This window comes from Diceros bicornis, chromosome 13, assembly GCF_020826845.1.
Source record: "Diceros bicornis minor isolate mBicDic1 chromosome 13, mDicBic1.mat.cur, whole genome shotgun sequence".
Lineage (NCBI taxonomy): Eukaryota > Metazoa > Chordata > Mammalia > Perissodactyla > Rhinocerotidae > Diceros > Diceros bicornis.
The window spans coordinates 43816753-43828768 of record NC_080752.1 but is presented as its reverse complement, the minus strand read 5'-3'; the positions used below and the strand labels follow the sequence as shown (position 1 = coordinate 43828768).

Genomic DNA, 12016 nt, shown 5'->3' with positions numbered 1-12016 from the left:
ACAGTATCTTTTAAAGCAATATATTCTTATGCAAAGGTATAAAGTGGGAAAAAAAGAGGCTAATTAGTGAATGAAAGGTATATGAAGGGCAAAAAAGAAAAAAAAAGCTAGAGTAGGGGAATGGAAAAACAGAGAGAAGGAAAGTTCCAGAGTAAAGGTTGGGTGGAGCTTATTAAAATTCTTTGGTCTTGTGCCTAATTTAAGGACATGTGCTAATTAGCTGGTTGTTTTACTAGGCCACATAGTAAATGATTCTAGTGAACGCAGAAACAACTTTTATGTTGATCAAGAACTACAAAGTATTATTTGAAAGTTTTATCTGAGTAAATCTACAGACTTCTCCTATGGACATATTTCACTTAAGGATAAGTTTTTTATATGAACTGCTGAGGATAACTGCTTATTTTCTTGAATGGACACCACAGCATAAATTCCTACTCTGCATTCAAAACTTGATTAGTTCACCAGTTGTTAGAAAGATCCTGGGGCCGGCCCCGTGGCTTAGCGGTTAAGTGCTTGCGCTCTGCTGGCAGCCCGGTCCGGATCCCGGGCCGGCACCCACGCACTGCTTGTCTGGCCATGCTGAGGCCGCATCCCACATACAGCAACTAGAAGGATGTGCAGCTGTGACATACAACTATCTACTGGGGCTTTGCGGAGAAAAAGGGGAAAAAAAAGGAGGAGGACTGGCAATAGATGTTAGCTCAGGGCCAGTCTTCCTCAGCAAAAAGAGGAGGATTGGCATGGATGTTAGCTCAGGGCTGATCTTCCTCACAAAAAAAAAACAAAAACACAAAAAAAAGAAAGAAAGATCCTGCGGTAAAAACAATAGTTAGATACTGACATAACATCTCATAAATATGCATATGAGTCTTCACGCAAAGATTATTCATTTGAAAGCAGACTCTTCTTGGTTAACAGCTCTGGACTTCCATCGTAAGCCAAGGGAGTCAACAACCTTAAACAAAGGAATACAGTCGGCCCTCTGTATCCACAGTTCAACCAACTGCAGACCCAAAAGCCTACAATGACTGCCTCGATACTTTTTTTCTTGTCATTATTCCCTAAATAATACAGCATAACAACTATTTATATAGCATTTACATTGTATTAGGTATTATAAGTAATCTAGAGATGATTTAAAGTATGCAAGAAGATAATAACAACAAACAAACACATGGAGACAGAGATTGGATTGGTGGTTACCAGAGGGGAAGGGGGGAGGGAGGAGGGCAAAAGGGATAATTCGGCACATGTGTGTGGTGATGGGTTGTAATTAGTATTTGGGTGGTGAACATGATGTAATCTATGCAGAAATAGAAGTATAATGCTGTACACCTGAAATTCATACAATGTTATAAACCAATGTTACTGCAACAAACAAAAAATTAAAAAAAAAACAAAAAAAATAACTACAGAGACACAGAAAAAAAAAATAAAGTGTACGAGAGAGCATCCCTTGGTTATATGCAAATACTATGCCATTTTACATAAGGGTTTGAGCATCCATGGATTTTGGTACCCGTGGGGGTTCTGGAACCAATACCCTGCGAGTGCTGAGGGAGAACTATATGTCTTATCTTAAACAAATTTATAAATATTTTGGATTATTTCTTTTAATATTTTAAATTCTCAACTAGAAAGTAAACTTAAGGGCAGACAGGAATTCTATACAGGGTCTGCCATGATATTCACAGTGCCTTGAAAATAGTATGAAATCAATTCAATATATTCATTCATTTATTTTATATCACTTGGCTTGCCAAACCTAGTACCATCAATTTTAAAGCTCAAAACTACTATATTACAGGCCTAGAACTGTAAACAAATGATTTAAGTCTTAACTTACTTCGTAAATTTATCCTTCCAAAGAATCTGTTAAGACATTCCAGACACCTACCCATTGAAATGCTTTTTAAATTTCATTAAGAAACTGTTATGTTTGGTAAAAGCCTTTAAAGCAATGGTACAGTCCTCAAAGTTGTCAATGTTAAGCTTTCATGACCTGGTCCTGATTCGCTCAGATAGAATACATCCTGAATTATAAATAATACAATAGAGTCTGTCCATTAAAACAGCTTATAGTCACCTATGAATTATCTAGGTAATAGGAACTAAAACCCAAAAATTAAATCCAGAGAGAACATAACAATCTTAGATACCTGAGTGATTTCTACTTCTTTTTCATAGGTCTCTTATTAGGGTAATTGGTAGGCAAAAAAATTGATGAATTGGACTCACTTTTTTTTCAAAAGTATAAAAAATATCATCAGACTTTATCTACTGAGATGAAATTTTTTGTATAGTATATAGATATTAGACGGGCATTCTTCATAAAATATCACCACCCATCAGTAAGTTGTACCTGCTTATCCACTTCTTGCTTTTCAAAGACCTTTTATTCTGATCCCATAGATAAATGCCTAGCATGATTTACATCCTTATTATACTTGTTAACCAAGAACTAGTCTTTGGAGGAGAAACCACAGGAGAATTTAGTGGCCCAAAGGAGAATTTACCAAATTCAGGAGAGTGGTTACCTCTGGGAGCAAAGAAGCAAAATATCATCATAAGGGAATGTGGGCATAGAGAGAGGAGTGGAGTGGGATATATCGTCTTTTTGTGTAAGCAAGATTAGCCCTGAGCTAACATCTGTTGCCAATCCTCCTCTTTTTGCTGAGGAAGATTGGCCACGGGCTAACATCTGTGCCCATCCTCCTCCACCTTATATGTGGGATGTCTGCCACAGCCTGGCTTGATAAGCGGTGCGCAGGTCTGCGCCTGGGATCTGAACCTGTGAACCCCGGGCCACAGAAGCAGAGTGCGCGAACCCAACCACTATGCCACCGGGCTGCCCCGGGATATATCTGTTTTTAATTTCATTTCTTAAGCTGGGTAGTGGCCTGAGAGAGTCTTTTATATTTTTCTCTATATCTTTTTCTATTTATAAAACACTTCATTAAAAGAAAGTGAGTTACTGAATTGATATGGACCTAGCACTGGTGATCAAGGTAAAGTGAGTCAAGTTCTGACTTCAGTCCTAAAAGTCTGTTGCTGAAAGACTCACTTTGCCATCCACATGCCTCAGTTTCAGTAAAACATGAAAAATACTTCATAGGAATTCCATCTGCGAATTTCTCAGGGGAAAATATACCTTTAGAAACTAAATCACATTAAATCATGAGACACATTTGGGAGTGTTACCTACATTCCCACACTTTTATACTTTTTTTTTTTAAAGTCACCAACATTTTTCATTTCTGAAAAAAAAAGCAGCCTAGGACTGAACATGTTTTCTGCTGCTTCATAACTCAAAGAGAAGGTATACACCTTTTTCTTTATTTTTAATAGTATAACGTCAAGAAATGATTCACAGGTTTTCCCCCACTTTGCTTATATTTAGCAACTCTTTAATGAACATCCACTTAAAACTATTTTTCCCACCTTTCCATCTTCATCTTATACAAAACCCTACAAGGTTGGGAAAATGAGTCTTCAGTGACAATGGACTTTCATTTCACTTACAAGCTTTGAAACTCTGAGCTACACTTACAGTTATCAGCTTGGTCTCCATCTATCTCTGAGACAATAACACTTCAAATGCAGAGCACGGACTTCAGAAATGTTTATACCAAAGTGTTGCCTTATGAGAAATGGAAACAACAGCACAATGGAAGAAGCCTGAGATTTAACTGGAAAATGTATAACTGAGTCTAAAAAATTAAGTCAAATCTTTTTTTTGTGTGTGTGTGTGAGGAAGATCAGCCCTGAGCTAACATCCATGCCAATCCTCCTCTTTTTGCTGAGGAAGACCGGCTCTGAGCTAACATCTATTGCCAATCCTCCTTTTTTTCCCCTTTTCTCCCCAAAGCCCCAGTAGATAGCTGTATGTCATAATTGCACATCCTTCTAGTTGCTATATGTGGGACGCCACCTCAGCATGGCCGGACAAGCGGTGCGTCGGTGCGCGCCCGGGATCTGAACCCTGGGCCGCCAGTAGCGGAGCGCGAGCACTTAACCACTAAGCCACGGGGCTGGTCCCCTAAGTCAAATCTTAAAAATGGTCCTGTTTATAGAAGTCAACAATACTAGTTCTATACCACATATATATATATACACATATATATACCCATATCTCAATTGCACAAGTCCTGCAAAATACTAGTAAAACACCACTGAATTCTAAATATGACCTCCTATACCACTTACTTATCTTCTGCAAGGGCAAGAAATTAACAGATAGTTTCCTAGCAATATCTTATTAAAAAACCTCGGAAGGGATCAAGTAAAACAAAACTATGAGTGGTAAATTAATGTAAGTGAATGAAAGATAACTCATATGTTTTCATTCATTTTTCACAAAGTTATAAATCTCACAAAATTATAAACATTAAAAGCCTTATGTTCAAATTCCTATAAAATATTCAACTTCACCTGTAGATCTGCCTTGCCTCTGTCAAGATTTTGTTTCTTTGCCTTCTATTACTCACCAACAGCATCTGGATTTACCAGTCTGGAGACGTCAGCTTGCCCCATGATTATATTGTCTGATGTGTCCCACAACAAGAAACTGTCCCAGACCAAAGCAAACTTTTCTTAAAAGATAAATCCACATAAGGAGAAGACATGCACTCCTCTCTCGGTGTCACTGCCAAACATCAGGAAATGGCACGAGGTCACATAATCTATTCGAGTTTCTGTTTCCCTGTATCCCGGCCTGGGCACTTGTGGTTCTTATAAATATGTCTTCACGCTGGCTCTCTTCACACAGGAATGCCTGTCATTCCAGAGCGCACACTGTGAAGAGTTGAAATGCAGGAAGGGGAGGAGACTGCCAACCACATTCTAGCTGCTGAGAGGCACAGCCCTAAGAGTCCACACCCACTTTTCCTAACAGTGAGCTTGGTTCAACTTCCTAGACTCATAGCCACAGAAGAAAGGGAGCCTGCTCAAGAGTCTACCAAAGAACTTAGAAATTTAATCACACAAAAAACATCAGGGTTATGTGTAGCAGGCAAATGGGAGCAGAAGTCTATTCAAAGGTACGCTTTAGATACAGACTTGCCTCACAAGTACCAGACTGTTCTGACATTTCACTGCTTGCTCTAAATGGTATTTCCTACCTGTGAGTGGCATACCCAAAGCAGGATGAGATCTATGTACTGGGAATTAGTAACATTAGGAATAGTATTTTAAGACTGAATATACCTTTTCTAAAAATAAAAAGAAAATTTTCTGAAATTTTTGCTTACTAAAATAGTAAACTTGAAATAAATATTTGGAAGGTATTATACAACATTTCTCTTTCTGCTAAAGCTCAATAACCACCATATATATGATCTTGGGGAATACAAAATTATAGGGAGTAGCCCTACATGCTAGGTATAATACACATGGAAATATCAGCTAACCACATGCAGCTTGCATACTAATTTTTCTTTTTTATTGAGATATAACTAAGTCACATATAGCCAAACACATAAATATTAAGGATACAGCTCAATCAATTTTTATTTACATACATACCTGTGTATGCAAACACTATATTTTCTAAATGTAAAAAAGCCACTCTTAACACAAACTTACCACAGTGTTTAGCCACATACTCTGGATTATTTCACAACCACCTGAAGATAAAATGGAGAACTAACAATTTTGAGCGCTATAGTAAGGAGTTTTACATTGGTTATTTCATTTAATCATCACCACTACCAACCATGCATTGTAAAGGATATGGATATTAATTTACCCTATTATCAGATAAGAAAACTAAGGCTAGTGAAGTCAAATTCTGTGTCTTATGTCACCAAGTTTATAAGTGGCAAAGCCCTAATAGTCCTTCAACAAATGACAGCTACCAAAAAAACAGAGCTTTTAGTGTCAATCTTTTTTTCCCAAACTGAGATCATTGAAAGATTTCTAGTATCTAGACTTTCCCTCTGCCTTTCCTTAACACCTCCTTTTTTCCCATTATCTTATCCCCATTATCTGCTTTTGATACAGGGGGAAAAAAAAAGGAGTAAAGGTAACAAATAAGAAAATGACAATGCTAAAACATCAGTAAGAAAAAAAGTGTAGAAATACTCAGGCAATATTTAATTGTTAATATTGGCAGTAGTCAGAAAAACATTATGGGAGCTGGCCCGGTGGCGTAGCAGTTAAGTTCGCCTGTTCTGCTTTGGCGGCCCGGGGTTCACCGGTTCGGATCCTGGGCATGGACCTACTCACCGCTCATCAAGCCATGCTGAGGCGGCGTCCCACACAGAAGAGTTACAACTCTACAACTACGATACACAACTATGTACTGGGGCTTTGGGGAGAAAAAAGGAAAAAAAAAAAGAGGAAGATTGGCAACAGATGTTAGCACAGGGCCAATCTTCCTCAAAAAAAAAAAAAGAAAAGAAAAGAAAAGAAAGAAAAACATTATGATGTTGACCATGAAAGAGAGTAGAAGGAAAAATACGTTGAAAGAATGCTCCAATAATGTCCAACACCTTCGAACCCTGGCACTTAGATTTTTAAAATTTATTTATTTATTTATTTTTCCCCCCAAAGCCCCAGTAGATAGTTGTACGTCATAGCTGCACAGCCTTCTAGTTGCTGTATGTGGGACGCGGCCTCAGCATGGCCGGAGAAGCGGTGCGTCGGTGCGCGCCCGGGATCCGAACCCGGGCTGCCAGCAGCGGAGCGCATGCACTTAACCACTAAGCCATGGGGCCGGCCCCCTGGCACTTAGATTTATTAGCCCAAAAGTAGAATATGTGCGATAGCAGTTTCCACTATTGTAAAATGGAGAGGCCAAAGGTGGCAAATGCATTGCCCATCACCCAGTAGGTGCTCAACATACTGTAGTTATCATCATTATCACCATGGAGATAACATAGCATATTGTTTAAGAGGATGAGCTTTGGAGGCAACTGAAATTTTAATTCCAGATCTATCGCCAGGTGTTAACACTGGGCAAGTTACTTCACCTCTCTGAGCCTTGGTTTTCTAACTTATAAAATGGGCACAAAAATATTTACCTGTACTGGGAAGTTGTAGGGATTAAATGACATGAACATAAATAAAGCCCTTTGCAATGTGCTTGGCACACAGAAAGCTCTCAATAAATGCAAGCAATAATTAATCCCAGTTGTTATAGTAAAAAACAAGTCCAGAAAGGAGAGGCCCGGTCAGGAGCAGCCAGACAATAGTGCACGGCAAAAAAACTCAGTCATTACAAAGAGGTGAGTCAGAAACGGAAGAGGATGACATTTCTCTATCATGATTCCAGAGAGTAAAGTGGAAGAAGCAGGCCAAGAAGGAAGTCTGTACGCAATCAGGGTTGGTGTACAGAAACATCACGCACGTAGAACAGCTCAGGCAGAAGTATTACTGTGAATAAGTTTAAACCAGGCACATTAAACACACACACACACACAGAGCCCAGAAACAGTATCGCAGAACTAGTTTATGTTGACAGGACCATACCAGAGTAGAACAGATATGGTTCCTGGGATAGCTGCTGTTTACCGTATGCCAAATTGCCCATCTCGGCTTGGCTCACTGCCGATTCTAGGGTATTGTGAAGGCAGCAATAAAACTTAAAGATAAAAGAAACACAGGATTCTTAGGGATATCTGGCTCAATCTCCTACTCCTTATAGAAAAAGGAAACTGAGGGTCAGAGAGGTTAAATGCCTTGCTCAGGGTCAGGACTAAAACCCAAGTCTTCTGATTCTAACTCCAGGACTGACTTTGGCTCTTGTATAAATGGTCAAGGAAATATTTATTTCCTAAAGATACAGTATTCATTTCCCAAGGAAATCCACACTCTACTACAACAACAAATCCCTCAGAAATGCTAATTCTGTTGCCTATGTACCAAGCCAATACATGTTCCCTCACCAGCATGTTTCAGTTTCATTCTAACAATCAATATTTACTTTGTGCCAAATGGTAAGCTGACAAGCAGAGAAAGAAGAATATACTGGTCCATTGATGGCTTTAAAATTTAACATTCAAGCCTTGAATTAATTCTAGTTTTCCATGCATTATATTTTAGAAATGCAAAGGGAAGTCTCACTTTAACTTTATAAGAAGTAGACAACTCTCTCTTAACTGTTACCTAATAAAAGATACTTTTCCTCCACAGCTTTCAAGGAACGGGTGAAGTAACAGACTAAAATTTGTGAATATCTTCCTATTTTATTTAGGGAAAGAGCAAGAAAAGCCTTATAAAAATAAAGTTTAATTAATAGGCAAAGGAACCTAAGCTACAGCTTAGACTTAGACAGCACTTGAACCCCTTTAACCAGAGCCTTGTTTCATCAAAGAACTGTTTCTAAATACCGTATGTAACCTACAAAGAGCTGAGCATTCAAAACCTTTAGTGATATTTATAATTCCAAAACTTTTTGTTGGCAAGCACATCATGCCATACACTAATATGAGAACATGCTTTAAATTTTCAATAAACAGTTTACAAGATCAATCACGAGAGTATAATGTTTTCATTTAAATGTACTTTTATGCCGAAGTACCAATATAAATTGGATTACCTAGGAGAGTAAGCTCCTGGCTCTTTTAATTACATCTTCCTCAGCTTAATTCAGCATGCTACTTTCTTACAGCCTGAGATGTCTCAAGCAGGCGAGCTCTAGCGAGAGGTTAGGAAGAAAGTCACTTTCCTCTAGGAAAGGCTGACCAACGGAAATTATTAACAGGTCACACACATACATATTTAAGCAAAAGCCTAATTTTTAACTTTGGATATATAATTGGGGAAGGTAGAGGCTTCCTTTTCTTTACCTCATGATCTAACTCTGATCTAGTCTAGCTGGCTCTGGATAGTTACACGAGATAACATCCTACAACTAATAACCTGTATCTCACACTCCACGAGGAAAGCCTCGCTAGTCACTTATAAACTCTTTATCGTCTCATCTATTTGTACAAATTGTTCCCTTGGCCTAGAATTTCTTTCCCAGATTCATCTAGGGAACTCCTACTCATCCTTTAAAAACTGGCTCAAATGTTGCTTCCACTATTATGAGCCTTTCCTGAGTTACTCAAGCAGAATGCCAATAAAGATTTACTGATCACTGATTATGTGCCCAGCAATGTGTTGGTGCTAAAAACAATAGTTTTGCCCTTAAGGTGCTTACAGTTCAAGTAAATAGGGTCTACAATAGAGTACGATGAACATTTAGGTACCATGCAAACACATGTTGGTGAGGGTGGGGGTGTCTAGCTTTGTCCTGAGAGATCAGAGAAAATATCTTGAAAGAAGTAACATCTAAAATCTGAAAGAGTCAGTCACAGAAGGGATGACAGAGGTGAGAAAAAAGTACAAGCATCAAGAGGTAAGACTGGAGAGGTAAAGAGCTGATGATGACTGACTGTGCTGGACATATCACCCTAAACTGCAACCATCTTCAGACTTCTCTAACAGGCTGGAAACTTCTTGTGGGCAGGGACCATGAGGTATATTTATCCTTAAACCCTCAACTTTTGGCACAACTTAGCACACAGTGGACATGCAACAAGTATTTATTGACCTTGAGTACAAAGGAAGAAACAGGATTCTTCACTTTTAAGCTTTGCTCATAGAATCTAGTAACAAAAGGCAATTAAGGTGAAAAGTGCTACAGACAGAGGCTGGAAGAAGTGTCGAGACCATGGACTATTTTATCATTCCAAACAATTCCTGAGAATTGCCATGAAACTTTTGCTTTTGTGGGGAAAAAATGGCATATTCATGACAGTTTTTGAGAATTAACTGCTTTGTAAGTAGGAACAACTGTCAAAGGAGACAAACCTGTCAGGTGAATGTTTACATAAAACCTCACAGAATCACTACTGTTCGGTTCAAGATCTTCAGCAGAAATCATTTGTACTTCCTGTGAACTAGCCTGAAGAATAGGCTGAAAGAGACAGAGAAGGTTAAAGGTAAGGCAGGGCCACTGGTATCACTGGATACTCATACCATTTGCCCCAAATAAAACCAGTTTCTGTCTGTGGCTGGCTCACTGGATGCAAAAAAACAAACACACCTGCTTCCTATTCTACACCAAATACTGTAACTCTTGTTCCCTGCCTACCCCCACTTCCAGAAGACAGCATGGCTTACCCGTGGAAGAAAGCAGAAGCTTTGGAATCACATATAACTATGTAAAATTTCAGCTTTCCCATTTACTGATTAGGTGACTCTGAACAAGTTACTTAACTTATATGAGCCTCAGTTTCCACATTTGTAAAATGGAGATAATTACCCATAGAGTTGTTGTGAAGATTAAATAAGAGAATCGCTAAAAAGGCTGATGATTGAAGGTGCTTAATGTATTTGGCGCTCTCTCCCCTCACTTAGATTCTTTATATAAATGACACCCCCCCATGTTTGAATTGAAACACCATTGCTCTTCAGGAAAAACTGGGGAGATTCTGATATGCTTTTATGTCACAGCAGCTATATATATGGCAGACACGAAGTAATGTATATGTTTATAAGCCTACAATATGTTGGACTATGTTTATGGGAGAAGGAAACTGAAATTACCCCAGCAGGACTGCTTTCAGCTCCATGGAATTAAAGACCTCAGGCTAGGAAACTGGCACTACGAGATTCTTTTTTGCTTTCTCTTAAAGTTTTTGTTTTGAAGACAATAAGTTCTTAAGGATGCACTAGGGGTCAGCAGATGCTTCTAGGACTGAGGAGAAGAATTATAAGAAATTATAGTAGGGGCCGGCCCGGTGGCATAGCAGTTAGGTTCGCGCACTCCTCTTCGGTGGCCCGGGGTTTGCAGTTTCGGATCCCAGGCACGGACCGATGCACTGCTAGTCAAGCCACGCTGTGGCGGCGTTCCATATAAAGTAGAGGAAGATGGGCAAGGTTGTTAGCCCAGGGCCAATCTTCCTCAGCAAAAAGAGAAGGATTGGCAACGGACGTCAGCTCAGGGCTAATCTTCCTCACCAAAAAACAAAAAAGAAAAGAAAAGAAGAAATTAAAGTAAACAGGAAAGTTTTAGTTAAGAAAGACGAAAGAGAGGGCCGGCCCTATGGCTTAGCGGTTAAGTGCGTGCGCTCCGCTGCTGGCGGCCCGGGGTTCGGATCCCGGGTGCGCACCGACGCACCGCTTCTCTGGCCATGCTGAGGCCGTGTCCCACATACAGCAACTGGAAGGTTGTGCAGCTATGACATACAACTATCTACTGGGGCTTTGGGGGAAAAAAAATAAACAAAAATTAAAAAAAAAAAAAAAAGACGAAAGAGTTTTTCTATGGTTGGGTTAAGGATCTGGGGAGTTCCTTGGAGTACAGTAGAGTCAGTGGGAAAGGCAGCCTAGATAAAAGTGAGAATTAGATGAATGGAGATGAGAGAATGTGGAAAAAAATAACTGAGCAAAAAGATTTATAGGTTGTGGAGATGAGGGAAAAAGAGAGGTGAGAGGAGGATATAAATGACATTGATGGAACTTTAAACCACTACGTGACTTCGGGCAGTAGAATTAAATTATTGCCAAGCTTCCTTCCAGTTCTGAAATTCTACAAACCAATGATTTAAACAACTCAATGTTCTGTTTCAAATAATGGCTCTAACAAATGTTTTATTAGGGAAAACAACAGCGGCCACGGTGCACTTCATATAACTAATTTAACTCAATGCTTGCCATATAATGCAAAATAGATGTTTAATGAATTGGATTATTATTATTGGGAAACCACAAGCCTCATTTATTCAATCCACAAATATTTCCTATGCACCTCTAAAGTGTCAGGTATTGTTCCAGGTGTTGGGGACACAGCAGTGAATATAATGGGGGAAAAATCCAGGCCCTCTTTCTAGTATGTTACATGGTGATAAGTGCTATAGAGAAAAATTATTCAGGAAAGGGAAATACGGTGGGCTGAGACAGAGTGCTAAATTATAAACTGTACGAGCAGAAGGGCCTCAATGAGAAAATGACATATAAATAAAGACATAAAGTAAATTTAATCCCTCAATCAACTTTCTCTGTCATCTTCCTAATACTATAG

The 12016-nt window shown here is 39.1% G+C and overlaps 1 protein-coding gene across 6 annotated transcripts in view; it reads right to left on the bottom strand.

Moving 5' to 3' along the window:
• The window catches only part of PHACTR4 (phosphatase and actin regulator 4), a 105483-nt gene that overhangs the window by 40051 nt on the left and 53416 nt on the right, over positions 1 to 12016 (bottom strand). For 2 of the 6 annotated variants that reach the window (XM_058553418.1, XM_058553416.1), the window contains one exon: positions 9802 to 9907. The exons of 3 other annotated variants lie outside the window; for them this stretch is intronic. In XM_058553418.1, coding sequence (XP_058409401.1) covers positions 9802 to 9874 — 73 coding nt within the window. In that variant the 5' untranslated portion in view covers positions 9875 to 9907. Of the gene's footprint in view, positions 1 to 4490; positions 5175 to 9801; positions 9908 to 12016 lie in introns of those variants that run through there. One more of the 6 variants, XM_058553414.1, reaches the window with a different exon arrangement.